This window comes from Sapajus apella, unplaced genomic scaffold (genome assembly GCF_009761245.1).
Source record: "Sapajus apella isolate SASKATOON/1434 unplaced genomic scaffold, GSC_monkey_1.0 scaffold100, whole genome shotgun sequence".
Classification (NCBI taxonomy): Eukaryota; Metazoa; Chordata; class Mammalia; order Primates; family Cebidae; genus Sapajus; species Sapajus apella.
Window position 1 is genome coordinate 5,513,396 of NW_022437040.1, and position 19,887 is coordinate 5,533,282.

Sequence of the window (19,887 nt, forward strand, 5' to 3'; positions counted from 1 at the left end):
ACCTAGTCAACAAATATTTATTGAATGTCTGTCATGTGCCAGACACTGTTCTAGGCAGTTGGGAATACATCAGTGAACAAAATGTTCAAAAATTCCTACCCATTTGAAGCTTAGAGTTCAAATGATCGCCATGTGGCTTGTGGCTGGTAGATCTGAGCCTATCTAGGATTAATAGTGTTCTTTTCATAATAATTCATAATAGCTATGCTTTTTGTTGAGTATTTCTTGTGTCTGAAGGCTCTGTACTGAACACTCCATATCATCTTCTTATTTGACTTTTGAAACCTCTCTATGAGATAGGGTTTCCATTTCATAGGTGATGAAACTCAGGCCTAAAATTGCATTGGTAATAAGTAGCTGGAATAAGTAGCTGGGTTGGGATTGAAATCCTGGTAGTGTTGCTCCAGAGCCCCAGTGCTTAATGATGTTACTAACCTTGCCCTACAGTACATTACCCAAAATGCCAACAGGAGGAGTACTCATCGTGATGATGCTTATCTTCTGTTTGGTCTTGTTAATGATCCCCAGTATGTTTGATTTTTGGAATTCTTAGTGAGTTTGAAGTGATTTTTTTTTTTTTTAATTTTTTAATTTTTTTGAGACGGAGTCTCGCTCTGTCACCTAGGCTGGAGTGCAGTGGCGTGATCTTGGCTCACTGCAACCTCTGCCTCCCAAGTTCAAGTGATTTTCCTGCCTCAGCCTCCTGAGCCACACCTGGCTAATTTTTGTATTTCTAGTCGGATGGGATTTCACCATGTTGACCAGGACAGTCTTGATCTCCTGACCTCAGATGATCCGCCTGCCTCATCCTCCCAAAGTTATGGGATTACAGGCATGAGCCATCGCACCCGGGCTTGGAGTGATTTTGTTCTCTTCCTGACATTATGTCCTCTGTTGCCACCAAAGATTTCTGGTTAATATTTCCTTTTTTAGTGTCTCTCTTAAATAGCAAACACCCTAGAAAAGACCTTTTTGTCCTTCAAGATGTTTTAGTCCTTGAATGGAGCAGTTTGGGGAAGGATAAATTAGTATAACTAAGGCTAGGCGAGGGCTCTAGGAATTTAGAAGAGGGAAAGCTATGGACTGAGAGAACAGGAAAAGTACTCATAAGTTCTCTCATAATTATTTTGGCGTTGGTGCTGAAAAGTGTTCTCATCTATAAACCTAATTTGAATTAATTTGGCAATTTCCACTATCTCCATTTATTTACTTCTGATTAGGGAGAGAATATTGGGTATAAAACATTAATGACACTAAAGCCACAAAGTAAAAAATACCACCTAGAATCATGGCTAGGTTAGGATTGACAATCGGGTAAGGGAAGGAACAGTTTCTCATTCATTTGGAGGTAGGTAGTTGTGTAATCATTGGTTCGAAATTATTTTAAATCTTTTAAATGACTATGAAAGTTTAATCCAAATAAGTATTTTCATAAAAGTAGGAGTTTGAGTTTGAATAGTATCCTTTTTAACAGTGGCATGGAGTGGCTCACGCTTGTAATCCCACTGCTTTGGGAGGCCATGTTAGGAGGATTGCTTTAGGCAAGGAGTTGAAGACCAGCCTGGGCAACATAGCAAGCCCCTGTCTCTACAAAAAAATAAGAAAATTAGCCAAATGTGGTGGAACGTGCTATAGTCCCAGGTATTGTGGAGGCTGAGGCAGGAGGATTGTTTGAGTCCAGGAAGTCAAAGCTGCAGTGAGCTGTGATCATGCCACTGCCTTCCAACCTGGGTGACAGAGGATACCCCTTCTCAAAATTTTTTTTAGATAAAAAATAAAAAATAGAATTTTTTTTGACAGAGGTTGTGAGTTCTTGTACATTTTTATTCTTTCTTGGAGCTCTTATATATAATAAAGCTCCAGTTACCTCCTTCATCTAATAGAAATTATCTTTTGGCAGTTTTATTTTCTCTAATTTTTTCAGATACATAAAACATTTATGCAGCTTGAAAGTTAAAAGGTATATTTAGAGTCTTGGTCTCATTCTTTTTTTTTTTCGGAGTTAGAGTTTTGCTGTTGTCGCCCAGGCTGGAGTGCAGTGGTGTGATCTTGGCTCACCACAACCCCTGCCTCCTGGGTTCAAGTGATTTTCCTGCCTCAGCCTCCCGAGTAGCTGGGTTTATAGGCATGCACCACCATGCCTGGCTAAGTGTGTATTTTTAGTAGAGATGGGGTTTCTACATGTTGGTCAGGCTGGTCTTGAACTCCTGACCTCAGGTGATCCGCCTGTCTTGGCCTCCCCTGAGTGCTGGGATTATAGGCGTGAGCCACTGCATCTCATTCTGTCTTTTCTACGTCAATTCTTTCTGACCTGTTAGGTAAACATATTCTGGTTTATCCTTCTTCTCCTTTTGAAAAGTAAGCACATATGTTTATGTATGTCTTTATAAGATTAGGTTTATTGAGGTATAATTTGTGTATAGTAGAATTCACTTGTTTTAGTAAACAGTTTTATGCATTTTGACCAAATCACTACCTTGTCAGCATCTCTTTGTATTAGTGGAAAGGATTTTGAAGTCTTGAGTTGCTAGCAAGAAAATTCTAGGCAGAATGAAGGAATGGGATAAGGAAAGGTGGAGAGGTGGCAAAGTTCAAGGGATGAGTGGGTAAGAACAAGTTTTATAATTTTAACAGAGACTCACAGTTTTTTGAGCATTTATGTTCTAGGCATATATGTGTTAAGTATTTTATGTGTATTATCTAACTTTATATAGTTTTCACTGCAACCCTGTGAGATGCAGGTGCTGTTATTATTACTTTGAATTTTACAGATGGGAAAGCTGAGGTATAAAAGGACAGCACAAAGTAGTATAGCTAGTAAGGGGTTTGAAGCCAGGTCTGTTTCACTTTAGAATCCCACACTCTTAACCATGAGAAGTACTATTTTCCTATAGTATGTAAAACTATTGATACATTGCTTTTTAGATATTTTAACAATTATTACATACCTCCTAATTCTAATTTTTTTTTCCATACTAAATACTTTAGTCTCCTTTCTCATGTAATATGCTATCTAGATCTCTTGGCTACTGTTTGGAAATTCTCTGGTGAGTCAAGATCCTGTATGTAATACGGCAGCTAGACTAGAGACAGTATCCCAAATGTTTTCTGCTCATTCAGTGTCAACAGGACTGTTAACTTTTTTTTGTTGTCGCCCAGGCTAGAGTGCAGTGACACAATTTTGGCTCGTTGAAACCTCTGCCTTCTAGGTTCAAGCAATTCTGCCTCAGCCCCTGAGTAGCTGGGATTACAGGTGCATGCCACCACACCTGGCTAATTTTTTTTTTTTTTTTTTGAAACAGATTTTGGCTCTTGTTGCCCAGGCTGGAGTGCAATGGTGCAATCTCGGTTCACTGCAACCTCCGCCTCTTGGGTTCAAGTGATTCTCCTGCCTCAGCCTCCTGAGTAGCTGAGATTATAGGCATGCACCACCATGCCTGACTAATTTTGCATTTTTAGTAGAGACTGGTTTTTCTATGTTGATCAGGCTGGTCTCAAACTCCCAACCTCAGGTGGTCCGCTCGCCTTGGCCTCCCAAAGTTCTGGGATTACAGGCATGAGCCACCATGCCCAGTCATAATTTTTGTATCTTTTAGTAGAGAAGGGGTTTCTCCATGTTTGCCAGGCTGGTCTTAAACTCCTGGCCTTAAGTGATTTGGCCACCTTGGCCTCCCAAAGTGCTGGGATTATAGGCGTGAGCCATCATGCCTGGCCCAAGAACATTTAAAATTTTATGCATTTATTATTTTTTGAAACAGGGCCTCATTCTGTCGCTCTGGATGGAGTGCAGTGGCACGCTCATGGCTCACTGTAGCCTTGATCTCCTAGGCTCCAGCGATCTTCCTACCTGAGCCACCATGCCTGGCCCCTCAAAGTTTTAATTTTCAGTTTTGTTGGTTGGAAAATGATCTTGGATGAATACTAAATCTATGAAAAACATTAAGCAGTCAATAGAAATGTTTTAAAGTTTTTTTTTTGTTGTTGTTTGTTTTTCTTCTTTTTTCCTTTCTTCTAGTCCAGTGGCAAAGCACAATTCACATTTAGAAAACCCACTTAAAGACACTTAGATGTTTGTTTTAAGATGGAGTCTTGCTCTATCACCCAGGCTGGAGTGCAGTTGCACGATCTCAGCTCACTGCAACCTCTGCCTCCTGGGTTCAAACGAGTCTCCTGCCTCAGCCTCCTGAGTAGCTGGGATTACAGGCATGTACCACTACGCCTGGCTAATTTTTGTATTTTATTTATTTAGCCAGTCAAATTTAGCAGTGGGGGGAATTTTTGTATTTTTAATAGAGACAAGGTTTCACCATGTTGGTTAGGCTGGTCTCGAACTCCTGACCTTGTGATTTGCCCCCCCTCAGCTTCCCAAAGTGCTGGAATTATAAGCGTGAGCCACTGCACCTGGCGAGAGTTTGCTTTTAAAACTGTGGTTGTATTTTAAAAATAGCTGTTTAACTTAGGAAAGGGGGGCAAAGGGAGGTAAAACCAAAAAATTTTCTTTTTCATTGGCTATTTGTCTTTCTACCATCCATGATTAGTTGATATACAGCCTAATAGTAAAAGCTGAGGATTTATAAAATGGTAGTTTGTAGCTTCTTCATCTGTTTTTTAGTGTAAAATGTAGTGAATTGGCTGCTTATATAGGACTTCAGTAAAGTAAGTGACTAGCAGCAGCAGCAGCATCTGAATTTCATTGAGGTCAATTTGTTCTTGGTATCTTAAGCTGTTATCATTAAATGCCCAACTGTATCTTAAAACAGTGGCAGAAAAGAAAGAACATTCAGAATTGATGCAATTGGCTGAGTATAGATCAGAGTTGTCAAAGGAAGACTCTTCAGATGGATGTCTTCATGGATACTTGTTCAGGGTCACATACACCTTGTGCCTAGTAAGAGACATAATTTGACATTTTTCATTCAGTTAAGTACTAGTTTTAATTACTTGTAATTGTATGGTAAAATTGAAGACTTCATAAGTGACCTGTTGTAATTGTGTCAGTTTATTTCGAAGTGTTGTGAAACTGGAAGCCATGTTGTCCAAACTGCCTTATCTTAAATTGCGTCCTACATTTGGCCAGGCACGGTGGCTCACGCCTGTAGTCCCAGCACTTTGGGAGGCCAAGGCAGTCAGATCATCTGAGGTCATGAGTTTCCTACCAGTCTAACATGGTGAAACTCCGTCTCTACTAAAAATACAAAACTTAGCTGGGTGTGGTGGTAGGCGCCTGTAATCCCAGCTACTTGGGAGGCTGAGGCAGGAGAGTCACTTGAACCTGGGAGGTGGAGGTTGCGGTGAGCTGAGATCGCGTCACTGCACTCCAGCCTGGGCGACAGAGGGAGACTTGGCCTCCAAAAAAAAAAATAATTGCATCCTGTATTCTTCAGTGGATAGCATTGCACGTTTAAACTTTCCTCTCATACTTTGTTTTTCTCGATGTCTGATTGTAAGTGTGGGCATTTTGAAAAATATTTTATTTAGGTTTAATGGGACTGTTTGAAAAACGTCGCTTCAGGAAATTCCTGGTGTATGTTGCCAACTTCGATGAAAAAGATCCGAGAACTTTTGAAGGCATTGATCCTATGAAGACCACAATGCGAGAGGTGTATAAGAAATTTGATTTGGGCCAAGATGTTATAGATTTTACAGGTCATGCTCTTGCACTTTATAGAACTGATGAGTAAGTATTTTGGTTTTTAGATTTGTATTTTTCTTGAATTTCTCACTAAATTTCCCAATTCTTTCAAGTGGAAATTCTGACAAAACAAATGTATAGCCATTTTACACTACAAAAGAACATGTTCTAGTTGAAATTAGTGTTGGGGCCTTTCAAGTGAAATATGAAGGTGGTGGGCCAGGTGCGGTGGCTAATGCCTATAATCCCAGCACTTTGGAAGGCTGAGATAGGTGGATCATTTGAGGTCAGGAGTTCAATACCAGCTGGCCAACATGGTGAAACCCCCTCTCTACTAAAAATACAAAAATTAGCTGGGCAGTAGTGGTGTGCATCTGTAATTCTAGCTACTTGGGAGGCTGAGGCAGAAGAATCGCCTGAGCCTGGGAGGTAGAGGTTGCAGTGAACTGAGGTCACACCACTCCACTGCACTCCAGACTCGAGTCCACGGGACAGAGTGAGAGAGTGAGACCCTGTCTGGGGAAAAAAAAAAAAAAGTAGTGGATTGAAATCACATCAAAAAATAATTTAAATTGAACGTCATGAATGAAAACTAAACCCTTTTCTAATATTATTCATTTCCTTTTCTCCAGCTACTTAGATCAACCATGTTGTGAAACCATTAATAGAATTAAACTTTACAGTGAGTCTTTGGCAAGATATGGCAAAAGCCCATACCTTTACCCACTCTATGGCCTTGGAGAATTACCCCAAGGATTTGCAAGGTAAGAGCCTATGTTTAACCTGTTAGCTAAAACTTCACTGATCCTGAACCTCATCTTCAACATAATGTGTATATGAAATACGGTTTAAATAATGAGGTGAGACCAGTCTATGAATAATAAGATGCTTTTTGTTTTTATTGAAATTAACATATAACGATATGCCTAGATCTTCAGTTAAAAAATTCACTGTTGGGCGCAGTGGCTCACGCCTTTAATCCCAGCACTTTTGGAGGCTGAGGCAGGTAGATCACCTGAGGTCAGGAGTTTGAGACCAGCCTGGCCAACATGGTAAAACCCTATCCCTGACAAAAATTAGCTGAGCTCAGTGGCACATGCCTGTAATCCCAGCTACTCTGGAGGCTGAGGCAGGAGAATCGCTTGTGACCAGGAAGCAGAGGCTGCAGTGAACTGAGAGCCTGCCACTGCACTCCAGCCTGGGCAGCAGAGCAAGTCTCCATCTCAAGAAAAAAAAAATTCAGTTTTATACAACTGCAGCTAATGTGCTCTTGAAAGTACCAGCTCCTGGCTGGAGGCCAACCAGCACAAGACCAGCGCACTTAACAAAAATATCACCAGGGACTTTTCACAGAGTCTACTTCCCACCCCTGCTACCTCCACTAGAGTAAATGCTGGTATCCACAGCTGAGAGACCTGGAGACAGATCGCATGGCAGGACTCTTTGCAGACGTACCCCAGTACCAGCCTGGAGCCTGGTATCTCCACTGGGTGTCTAGATCCGAAGATAAATAACAATCACTGCAGTTTGGCTCTCCAGAGCCCTATCCCTAGGGTACAGGGGAGAGCACACATCAAGGGAGCACCCCTGTGGGACAAAAGAATCTGAACAGCAGCCCTTGAGTCCCAGATCTTCCCTCTTACATAGTCTACCCAAATGAGAAGGAATCAGAAAACCAGCTGGAGTAATATGGCAAAACAGGGTTCTTTAACACCCTGAAAAGGTCACATTAGCTTATAAGCAGTGGATCTAAACCAAGACAAAATCTCTGAATTGCCAGATACAGAATTCAGAAGGCTGATTAAGCCAATCAAGGAGCCACCAGAGAAAGGTGAAGTCCAACTTAACAAAATTAAAAAATATATACAGGATATGAATGGAAAAATTTCCGGTGAAATAGCCTAAATAAAAAATAGTCACAATTCTGAAAATCAAGGACACACTTAGAGAAATGCAAAATGCGCTGGAAAGTCTCAGAAATATAATTGAAAAAGTAGATGAAAGAATTTCAGAGTTCAAAGACATGGCTTTTGAATTAGCCCAATCTGACGAACACAAAGAAAAAATAATTCAAAAAAAACGAACAAAGCTTCCAATAAGTTTGTTAAATGACCAAACCTAAGAATAATTGGTGTTCCCAAGGAAGAAGAGGAATCTAAAAGTTTGGAAAACATATATTTGAGGAAGTAATTGAGGAAAACTTCCCCGGCCTTGCTGGAGATCTAGACATCCAAATACAAGAAGCTCAAAGAGCACCTGGAAAATTCATCACAAAAAGATCATCACCTAGGCACATAGTCAGGTTATTTGAAGTCATGATGAAGGAAAGAATCTTAGCTGTGAGACAAAAGCCTCAGGTAACCTATAAAGGAAAAACTATTAGAGTAACAGATTTCTCAGCAGAAACTGTACAAGCTAGAAGGGATTGGGGCCTTATGTTTAGCCTCCTTAAACAAAACAGTTATTAGCCAAGAATTTTATATCCAGAGAAACAAAGCTGCATAAATGAAGGAAAGATAGTCTTTTTTCACACAAATAAGTGCTGAGAGAATTCGCCACTACCAAGCCAGCACTTCAAGAATGGCTAAAAGGACCTCTAAATCTTGAAACAGATTCTCAAAATATACCAAAATTGAATCTCCTTAAAGCATAAATCACATAGGACCTATAAAACAATAACATAATGAAGAAAAGAAAAGCCAAGATATTAAAAAAACCAAGGTATTCAGGCAAACAAGTAGCACGATAAATAGAATAGTACCTCAAATCTCAATACTAATATTGAATGTAAATAGCCTACATGCTCCACTTTAGAGGTACAGAATAGTAGAATGGATAAGAACTCATCCACCAAGTATCTGCTGTCTTCAAGAGATTCAGCTGCCACACAAGGCCTCACATAAACTTAAGGTAAAGGAGTGGAAAAAGATACTTCATGCAAATGGATACCAGAAGTGAGCAGGAGGAGCTATTCTTATATCTTATATTTTATAAATATTTTTAAAAATAAAAAACAATCAGTTTGATAAATGTATAGACCTGTCCCTATCCTGGGTTTAACTAAAACCCCAGTGAAAGTGTAGAACATTTTCCTCACCCCATACAGTTCCCTTGTGTTATCTCATAATACTGCCCCCGCCACCCCCAGCAACTACATCTGTGATTTCTAGCACTATAGATTACTTTTGCTTGTTTTCAGAGTTCACGTAAAAGGAATAATACAATATGTGCTCATTTGTTTCTTTTTCATATTTTTGAGATTCATCCATGTTGGTGCATGTGCCGATTTTTGTTTTTGAGATGGAGTTTTGCCCTTGTTGCCCAAGCTGGAGTCCAGTGGTGTAATCTGAGCTCACTGCAACCTCTGCTTCCCAAGTTCCAGTGATTCTCTTGCCTCAGCCTCCCAAGTAGCTGGGACTACTGGCATGCACTACCATGCCTGGCTAATTTTGTATTTTTAATAGAGGCAGCGTTTCTCCATGTTGGTCAGGCTGGTCTCGAACTCCCAACCTCAGGTGATTCGCCCTCAGAGTGCTGGGATTACAGGCATGAGCCAACATACTTGGCTAATTTTTTGTATTTGGTAGTGACGATGTTTCACCATGTTGATCAGGCTGGTCATGAACTCCTGACTTCAGGTGATCCACCTGCCTTGACCTCCCAAAGTGCTGGGATTACAGGCATGAGCCACTGCGCCCTGCCAATTCTTTTTTTTAAATTGTTGAGTAGGATTCCATTATATGAATATGTAATTCTCCTTTGGTGGACACCTAGTTTGTTTTCAGGTTTTGGTTATTATGAATGAAGGCAGTATGAAAGTTTTATATAAAAGTCTTTCTGTGGGGATACAGGGTTTAATTTCTTTTGGGTAAATACCAGGAGTGAAATTGCTGACTGATATGGCAGATAGAAATCTGACTTCATAAGAAACTGCAAAACAGTGTACTGGAGTGGTTGTGTCATTGTGTATATACTCAGCAGTGTGTGAGAGTTGCCCCACATCCTTGTCAACATTTAGTATTGTAAGTCTTTTTAATTTTAATTGCCCAAGTAGGTGTGAAATGCTATCTGATTATGGTTTTAATTTGCATTTCTTGAGGACTCATGTTGCTTACCTTTTCATGAGCTTATTGACCATTTGTATACTTTTGTGCTGCGATTGTTCGACTCTTTTGCACATTTCTAAAGATTGGATTGTCTTTCTATTTTTGACATGTAGGAGCTCTTGGTGTATTCTGGTGGCAAGTCTTTTGTCATATATGTATTAAGAATATTTTCTCCCAGTCTGTGGCTGGTCTTTTGATAAGCAGACGTGGTAACTTTTTTTTTTTTTTTTTTTTTGGAAACAGAATCTTTTTCTGTCACCCAGGGTGGAGTGCGGTGGCGTGATCTTGGCTCACTGCAACCTCTGCTTCCTAGGTTTAAGCAATTTTTGTGCCTCAGCCTCCTGGGTAGCTGGGACTACATTTAGGTTCCACCACACCTGGCTAATTTTTGTATTTTGAGATTGGGTCTCACCATGTTGGCCAGGCTGGTCTCAAACTCCTGACCTCAAGTGATCCACCTGCCTTGGCCTCCCAAAGTGCTGGGATTACAGGTGTGAGCCATTGCACCTGGCCTGGAAGTGTTACCTTTTGATGATGTCCAGTATATTAAAAAAAATTTTTTTTTAATGTTTATAGCCTTTTGGGTCCTATTTAAGAAATCTTTACTTTCCCCCAAGGGCACAGAAATATTCTCCTATGTCTTTTTTTTTAAGAAGTTTTACAGTTTTACTTGTGCATTTAAATCTGATTCATCTTGAAATAGTGTTGGTGTGTGGGATGAGGTAGGACTTGAGGTTCACTTGAAGTTTATTCTTTTTTTTATGTACTGTTATTTAGTTGTTCTAGCTGCATTTGTTGGAAAGACTTCCTTTTCTAGGTGGCCTTGGTGCCTTTGTGGGAGATCATTGGCTATGTTTTGTTTTGGGACTCAGTTTTGTTTCAATGATTTGTATTTCCTATGCCGGTACTACACTGTCTGGGTAATTACAGTTTTATATTAAGTCTTGAAGTAGGTGATACACTTTCTCCAACTTTTTCTTCAGAATTTCTTTTGGCTGTTGTAGGTCCTTTGCATTTCCATATACATTTTTAAAATCAGGTTGTCAATTTCTAGAAAAAATGCTTGCTGGGATTTTGGTATTGAGTTCAATCTATAGATCAATTTTGAGAAAATGATCATCTTAATTATGTTGAGTTTGCCAATCCAGGAATATGATTGTTATCTATGTAATTAGGTTTTCTTCTCAGCAGTGTTTTGTAGCTTTCATTGTAGAGGTCTGTTGCATTTTTTGTTCAAATCTCTGTATTGATTCTGCTGTTAATGAAATTGTTTTAATTTTATGTTGAAATTGTTTGCTGCTAGCTTACAGAAATACTTCATATTTGTATATTGACCTTGTACTTAAATTTTACTAGTTTACTTATTAGTTTTTCTGGTTTTATATGTTTCTTAGAATTTTCTTCCTACACAGTCATGTCATCTGTGAATAAAGAGATTCTTCTCTTAGAACTTTTATGTGTCCCCCCCCAACACAAACACCAACTTTCCTTTATTGCACTGGTTAGGACTTCCTGCTAATGTTGCAGTGATGAGAATGGACATCCTTGCTTTGTCCCAGTCTCATGGGGAATCTAGTAAATGTTTTACTATTAAATATGTTTTCTATAGTGTTTTTTTTTTTTTTTTGTAGATGGTTTTGTCAGATTAAGTTCCTTTATATTTATAGTTTGATCTGAGAGATTTTTTTTTTTTCTGTGTGGGTTTAAAACATTTTATTTTTTTGTGAGACAGGGTCTCACTCTGTCACCCAGCCGGAGTGCAGTTCTATGATCTTGGCTCATTGCACCCTCTGCCTCCTGGGCTAAAGGGATCTTCCCACCTCAGCCTGTTGAGTAGCAGGGACTACAGACATGCACCACAACACTTAACTTAGGTATTTTTGTAGAGATGGCGTCTCACCATGTTGCTCAGGCTGGGGTCGAACTTCTGGGCTTAAGTGAGCATGGTGGCTCACGCCTGTAATTCCAGCACTTTGGGAGGGTGAGGTGGGTGGATCACTTGAGCCCAGGGGTTTGGACCAGCCTGGGCAACTTAGCGAGACCCCATCTCTGGAAAAATACAAAAAATACAAAAAAGTGCCTGGTGCAGTGGCTCACGCCTGTAATCCCCACACTTTGGGAGTTCGAGGTGGGCGGATCACAAGGTCAGGAGGTGGAGACCAGCCTGACCAACGTGGTGAAACTCCGTCTCTACTTAAAAAAATTAACCTGTTGTGGTGGCGCACACCTGTAATCCCAGATACTCAGGAGGCTGGGGCATGAGAATTGCTTGAACCTTGGAGGTGGAGGTTACAGTGAGCCGAGATCACGCCACTGCACTCCAGCCTGGGTGACAGAGTGAGACTCTGTCTTAAAAAAAAATAAAAGAAAAATCCAAAAAATTAGCTGGATGTGGTGATGCATGCCAGTAGTCTCAGCTCTTCAGGAGGCTGAGGTGGGAGGATCCCTTGAACCTGGGAGGTTGAGGCTGCAGTAAGCCATGATTATACCACTGCACTTCAGTCTGGGTGACAGAGCAGGGCCCTGTCTCTTACAAAAAAAAAAAAAAAAAAAAAAAAAAAAAAACTTTTTTTGCCCCCCTCTGTGCTTCATACTGGATAATGCCTGTAATGCCTGTTTATGTGGCTTCAAGTTCACTGACCTTTTCAATAGGCTGTTAATCTTGTTCAGTGATTTTTAATTTTTTTATACTGTCTTTAGGATCTAGAGTTTCCATTTTTCATAGTAGTTTTGTTTTGTTTTGTTTTCTTTCCTTTCCTTTCTTTTCAACAAAGTCTCGCTCTGTTGCTCAGGCTGGAGTGCAGTGGTACGATCTCGGCTCACTGTAACCTCCACCTTTTGGGTTCAAGTGGCTCTCCTGCCTCAGCCTCCTGAGTAGCTGGGACTATAGGTGCATACCACCACACCTGGCTAATTTTTGTATTTTTAGTAGAAATGGGGTTTCGCTATGTGGGCCAGGTTGGTCTCGATCTCCTGGCCTGCCTTGGCCTCCCAAAGTGCTGGGATTACAGGCGTGAGCCACCAGGCCTTGCCTATAGTTTTCATTTTTGTGATATTCTCTATTTACTTGACTCTTTTGAGTACATTTATAACAACATATTTATCCTTGAATATGTATCTTTGAACAAGGATATTTGTTCTTGATCATATTTTTGAACACATAATATCATTGAACATATTTTAATAGCTGCTTTTAAACTCCTGCATATTTTAACATTTGGGCATCTGCTTCTATTGTTTTGTTTACCTGTTTTCTTTGGATCACAGTTTTCTGTTTCTTCCCACATCTAGTAGTTTTGGATTGTATACTGGACACATGGATTGATAGATTGTCGAGATGCTGGATTCTTCCTTGGAAGTTTGTTTTGGTTTGAGTAGGCAGTTCAATTATTGGCTGTTCACCTTGCATTTGTGAAGACTGGATTTTATACCTTGTTAAAGTGGTTCTTTCTTAGTTGTTCCTTTTGTTTGCTGATTTTTTTTTTAAACACACTTTATTGATTTCTTACAGTCAAATACTGCCGACTAGCATTATTTCCACTCATGTATCATTAAAAACAAAGGATATTTCTTCCTTGGTATTTTAAAATGATGCATTGTACAATAAACAAGTTAGAACTTATAATGCACCTTGATTAATTATGTAAACTGGTAATTTGTTTAAAAAAGCATAACTAATAATTTGGTTTCTTAATAAAACGAAAATTTAAATATTTCTCCTGATGGTCTTGAGGTTATTGTGAGTAGTGCAAAGTTTGGTGCACACAGTTATATCTAGAAGGGTGTGTATCTTACATACCTTATTTTAACAAAATGCATATAATTAATGCATGATAGAAAGCATGTTTCAAATAGAAGGCAGCCCCTCGGGCCACCATATTATTTAGATTTTACATTATCATTTATAGCATTATAGATTAATTATGCATAACATACATTTATACTTTTTTAAAAAAATTATAGTTTAAGTTCTGGGATACATAGTGCAGAGTGTGCAGGTTTGTTACATAGGTATACGTGTGTCATGGTGGTTTGCTGCACCTATCAACCCATCATCTATGTTAGGTATTTCTCCTAATGTTCTCCCTCCCCTAGCCCCTCACCCCTCAACAGGCCCTGGTGTATGATGTTCCCCTCCCTGTATCCATGTGTTCTCATTGTTCAGCTCCCACTTAGGAATGAGAACATGTGGTGTTTGGTTTTCTGTTCCTGTGTTAGTTTGCTGAAAATAATGGTTTCCAGCTTCATCCATGTCTGCAAAGGACATGAACTCATTCTTTTTTATGGCTACATAGTATTCCATGGTGTATCTGTGCCACATTTTCTTTATCCAGTCTATCGTTGATGGGCATTTTGGTTGGTTCCAAGTCTTTGCTATTGTGAACAGTGCTGCAGTAAACATACAGGTACATGTGTCTTTATAGTAGAATGATTTATAATCCTTTGTGTATATACCCAGTAATGGGATTGCTGGGTCAAATGGTATTTTTGGTTCTAGATCCTTGAGGAATCGCCATACTGTCTTCCACAATGGTTGAACTAATTTACACTCCCACCAACAGTGTAAAAGTGTTCCTATTTCTCCACATCGTCTCCAGCATCTGTTGTTTACTTTTTAATGATTGTCATTCTAACTGGCATGAGATGGTTTCTCACATGGTTTTGTGCTTTTGATTTGCATTTCTAATGACCAGTGATGAGCTTTTGTTCATATGTTTCTTGGCAGCATAAATGTCTTCTTTTGAGAAGTGTCTGTTTTGAGATGGAGTCTCGCTCTGTCACCCAGACTGGAGTGCAATGGCGCGATCTTGGCTCACTGCCTCCTGGGTTCAAGTGATTCTCCCACCTCAGCCTCCCAAGTAGCTGGGATTACAGGCACCTGCCGTCATGCCCAGCTAATTTTTATATTTTTTTATAGAGACGGGATTTCGCCATGTTGGCCAGGCTGGTCTTGAACTCCTGACCTCAGGTGATCCCAAGGTGCCGGGATTAAAGGTGTCAGCTGCTGCACCTGGCCCAACTTTTATGCATTTTAACCCTTAAGAAAAGTAATTGTTGCTTGAAAAAATTATTTCATGTAACCATTTGGTTTTTATCTGGAGAAACTGAACCTCCATGAATTTAGTGTCTGCCAAGTCAGAATCAGTAGCTCACGTCAGTGAATTGGATAATATGTGACATATTTCACAGTGACTTGTTTCCCAAGCCCTGGCAATGCCTCTTCTCCCAAGTACACCAGACGATGAAGCATTTCCAGGATTATCCTTCTATGTGGTTTTCCCTTTTTATTTTTTTTGCTGGATTAACTGTTACTGCATTATTTCCTCTTCTCCCCTCTTCTGTGGGCTTCCATTTTAATTATTTATAAATCCTTTCAGAATATCCTCAGAAAGCTACATAAGGGGAAGTTCTGGAGATGGAAAATCCAAGGGAGGAAGGTTGGGGATTGGAATGTCCTTTGCTTTCCCGGTATTTGCTGCAAACTTCTGTCAGGCTGAAGAGGCTGTAGAGTTTCTGAATGTGGCAGCAAGCTCCGTAACTCTGACGTTTCTACAAAATCAGCATCTACATCTAGCTCCTTTTCTATTGGACCTTTTAGAAGTCTGCCCTTTTTAGCCTTTAGTTTTTTATTTTCTTTCCTTAATCTTTCATTCTCAGCCAGAAGAAATTCCACATGCCTCTTCAAATCTGGTTCTCTATAATTGTTTTATCATCTTTTGGGTCTTTGCTTCCAATACCTGGCTCTGTTGGCTCACTCTTTTGCTGAAGTAAAAATAGTAGTGTGTCTGGATCCCTGTCAAAGATCCCCTGAGTCTTAGGCAGGCGTTTCTCTGTGGAAGGGCTGTACTTCTGAGAAAGGGGGCTCTGGCCCCCTGCATCCTCGGCAGAGGGTTTGCGAGATGCCCGAAGATGGGCCAGGTAGATCCTTGTCTGTGTTCTGCTGGGCTCTCAATCTTTCTTCACGGTGGGCCCTTTTCCATCTCTCTTGGATGAGGAGGAGCAGTTTCATGTTTCTATCCCTTTGCAATTCCATTGAAAGATGAGCCTGCTCAGACTGTGTCATCCTCATGGCTTCAGAAAGATAGGCCGCAGCCTTTTTGTGACAAAAAATAGCCTCTTCATAGTTGCCTGCAGCTAATAAACTGCTCTGTTGATGAGCCAGGTTGAGGGGTCCATTACTTACACAGACATGGGGGTAAGCAGCAGCCTTAGGAAGGGGAGCGGTTGTGCCAGGGAACTTGATGCAGCTGTGAAGACTGCAGCTCCTCTCTGTGCTTCAAGAGCCAGCCGTGGGTGCAAAGGGAGCAACAACCTTGCCTCGGGCCAGCCACCTGTGTTTCTGCTGCGGCCACACACGGCGCCATGATGTTACATGTGCAAGCGGCCTGTTGCTGATTCTTAAACATTACTCCTCTAGAGTAACCAAGCTCCTTTGAACATGGCAATTTTAAACTTCAAACACATTTTTTCTTCTGTTCATTCATTATAATCTCTGCTAACCTCTTTGAGCTTTTCAGCTGTTTCTTTTTGGTGGATTCCTTGGCTTCTCCCTCCTGTGTTAGCACTTTTGGAGGTAGTTAAGGATTTGAAGAGATTTTATCATAGATTTGTTGGTTCCTTCTTTTGAGGCTCCCTCTTCTGTGAAATTTTCATCTCCTTTGGCCGCCCCAAATTCTGTCACATCTCAGATCAGTAAGACTGCAGGCGCTCTGCTTCTGTCCCAGCTGCGCCATGTTGCCAGGACTAGGGAAGTCATTCTCTGAGGGGAAACCATAGAAAACACAGAAAGATCTCACCCAGTTGGCTCCCTTCCAGAATCTCTTCAGTCTTTAGTTTGTGCCGCTTTAAGTCATTCTCCAGTGCTTCCTTTATTTTCCCCTTTATTACTACCTTTTTTTTGAGACAGCATTTTACTTTGTCACCTGGGCTGGAGTGCAGTGGTGTGATCACAGCTTACTGCAACCTCAACCTCGACCTCTCAGGCTCATGTGATACTGCCACTTCAGCATTCCAGATAGGTGCAACTACAGATGAGTGCCACCATGCCTGGTTAATTTTTGTATCTTTGTAGAAACAGGATTTCACTGTGTTGCTCAGACTGGTCTTAAACTCCTGGGCTCAAGCCATCTGCTGGCCTCGGCCTCCCAAAGTGGTGGCATTAGGCGTGAACTACTGCCTCCAGTCCCTCTTACAAAGTGTTTTAAGTCCATAGTTTTACTTATATGCCAGAGGATTAGACCAATATAGCTATTACTGGTCAGAGCTTTTTTCTTTTTTTTTGGAAGTGAATCTAGAGAAATGGCAGACTTGCCTCTGGGGCAGATAGTCCTGTACATGCCCAAGGCCATTTCAGAACACACACATGAAAAACAGGAGAACACAGTGTGGGTTTTTGAGAAAGAGCTGATTTTAGTTGAAGAAGCAGAGAAAACCCCAGATATTGCACGGCTTTAGGCTTTGGCCTCACCACTCTTGTGAGTCTCCTGTCCAGGAGGGCCATTAGTGTCCCCAAGGTCTCTCCCAACCCCATGAGCCATCCATCAGGGTGAGCTGAGGAATAGTTGTGGAAGCAGAGCCGCTGTGGCCGGCTGAGAGGAGCTGTTCGGTGGTTGCTTAGCAAGCTGGCGAGTGAAAGGGGGAAGCGAACTGCGTATGGGATTGAACGCCTCCAGCGGAAGAAGATGAGGCGTAGAGGTCTCTTACCACTAGGGAATGTATCTGAGTCACGTGGCACCAAAGTGTGTTACTGGTGGAAGCTATCCGAGTCACAGGCACCAAAATATATTATCGCACTGAGGTGAATCCGTGTGGGTCTGCAGCAACCTCGGTTCTTTTCTCCTCAGAAAAAAGAATGGCCAAGGGGTATAAGGCAGAAGGAATGACTTGGGCAAGCTTTAGAGCAGGAGTGAACGTTTATTAAAAGCTCTAGAGTAGAAATGAAAGGAAGGAGAGAAAGTACACTTAGAAGAGGGCCAAGTGGGCAGCTTGAAAGACAAGTGCCTCCTTTTATTACTCAGTCACAGTTATAAACACCAACTCTACGTGTTTGCTGACTTGGTGTTTATAACTGTGAGATATCAATTTATGTTTCTGACTCTGTTTTCATGCTTTAATCACTTTTAAGCTGACATCTTTCTAGAAGGAAATTGAACAAATAAATGTATATCGCCTATAACTCATGAAGATCTAAGGAAGGGGACTTTAGTAGTTAAAATGATTATTTATTATTAATTGGGATTTAAAAAATTTTTCAGGCTAAGTGCTATTTATGGAGGTACCTATATGCTGAATAAACCCATTGAAGAAATCATTGTGCAGAATGGAAAAGTAATTGGTGTAAAATCTGAAGGAGAAGTAAGTAGCTTTTAAAATGAAAAAAAAAAAAAAAAATACTGTATTCTGGTAAAGAAAATTGTGTATTCTAAATATTTATTTTGGTGTGGACACTGATGTATATGATTTCTGTATGGGAAGTTGGTGTTTATCGTGAGTAAGGACTAGTTACAGATGCTGTGGTCTGTTTTAAAAAACAACTTTTTTGTTGTCAGTTGTTATTTTAATATTAAAATATGCATTATGGGTAAGCTCTAAATGGTAAGTATTCTGTGTTTATAGAGTGGGTTGTGCCTGTCTCCCAAATTTTTATTTAAATTGATCTATACTTGCTGGCCACCTACACGGGTGTGGAGTTCTGAGCAGCATTTCTCAAGTTTGAATTACATCTAAAGCATTGTTAATCTGCCTCTAGTGCATGTTCTGACTCAGTAGGTCTGAGGAGGCTCTGCATTTGCTTGAAACCTCTTAGGTGATGTGGATGCTGCTGAAAAAAATTACAAGGAAATAAAAGATTCATTTCCCTTTATTGCCATATGAATGAATGAATTCTGCCATTTGAGACAGTTAATATCTGCAGCAGTTCCTGGAGTAAAGGATGCCCTCCAAGTGTACTGCTTTACTGTCTGTCCCTGGAATCCTACAAATCTCAGCTTTATCTTTTTAATATTAAGCTGTATGGAAATGTGGAAACCTCCTGGATGGTGGGGTGGGAAACATTTTCAGTTGTTTAGATGTCACCGGAAATGAAAGTTTGAGATCAGAGTTTGGTAGCTGGTGTTAAGCGGACAATGAGTAAGACAGAGAAAATACAGGACTGACCTAGGGCAAAAAAAGCCTGGTAATAACTTGTGAATCACATTTTAAATCTCACTTATTCCTTACAATGTCTTAAGAGGCAGGCGTTACGTCCAGCTTATACTTGGAGGCTTAAATTAAGAAACATCTACAAGGGCACATAATTCAGTGAATGGCTGAGGTAGAATTGGAACCAAGGTGTTCTTCACTCACAGCCCTCAGTCGAGACACATCTGAGGATGTAAATTCCTGTGCTGGGTGATGTTGGGTTTGTGTGTTTTATTTACTAAAATGTTATTCAATTATTTATTTATTTGAAACAGGGTTTTGCTCTGTCACCCAGGCTGCAGTGCAGTGGTGTGATCTCAGCTCCCCGCAACCTCCACCTCCCAGGTTCAAGCGATTCTCCTGTCTCAGCCTCCACAGTAGCTAGGATTACAGGTGCATACCACCACGCACAGCCAATTTTGTATTTTTTAGTAGAGTCGGGGTTTCGCCATTTTGGCCAGGCTAGTCTTGCTAGTCTCAAACTCCTGGCCTCAAGTGATCCACCCGCCTCAGCCTCCCAAAGTGTTGGGATTACAGGTGTGAGCCACCGTGCCAGGCCTTCTAAAATGTTACTTAATTGCATCTTTTGAAAATATATTTTAGGCAGCTTCTTTATAACCCCCTTTCATCTTGACTCTGTCCTATGTCCCATCTACTTTAAATGAAGTTACAAAGCACAAAAGAAACCATATTTTGTTTGACATGTTTATTACTAGGTTTTGTTAATGCTAACTTAATTCTCAGGCATATCAGTACAAATAGCACTGTTTACCATCTGGGTCCAACAGACTCTACACAGCCACCTTTGTGGGGTTGGAATCATCAGTATCACTGTCTTCCATCTCCACGCTGGGAGACCTTTATCCGGGACAGTAACACTGCCTGTGCTTTCAGCATAATAGTTGTTTAGGAGATAGAGATAAATGGTTATTTATTTATTTATTTTTTTTTTTAATTTTTTTTTTTTTT

The 19,887-nt window shown here is 40.5% G+C and overlaps 1 protein-coding gene and 1 pseudogene across 2 annotated transcripts in view; one reads left to right on the forward strand and one right to left on the reverse strand.

Annotated features, from left to right (window-relative positions):
- GDI2 (GDP dissociation inhibitor 2) overlaps positions 1-19,887 on the forward strand; it is a 47,089-nt gene that overhangs the window by 21,095 nt on the left and 6,107 nt on the right. For both annotated transcript variants that reach the window (XR_004262631.1, XM_032258215.1), the window contains exons 5-7: positions 5,479-5,677; positions 6,265-6,396; positions 17,994-18,093. Coding sequence is in view for 1 of the 2 variants with exons in the window: in XM_032258215.1 (XP_032114106.1) it covers positions 5,479-5,677; positions 6,265-6,396; positions 17,994-18,093 (431 nt within the window). In the remaining variant the exon portion in view is untranslated. The remainder of the gene's footprint in view (positions 1-5,478; positions 5,678-6,264; positions 6,397-17,993; positions 18,094-19,887) is intronic.
- LOC116536369 lies at positions 15,011-16,103 on the reverse strand (annotated as a pseudogene).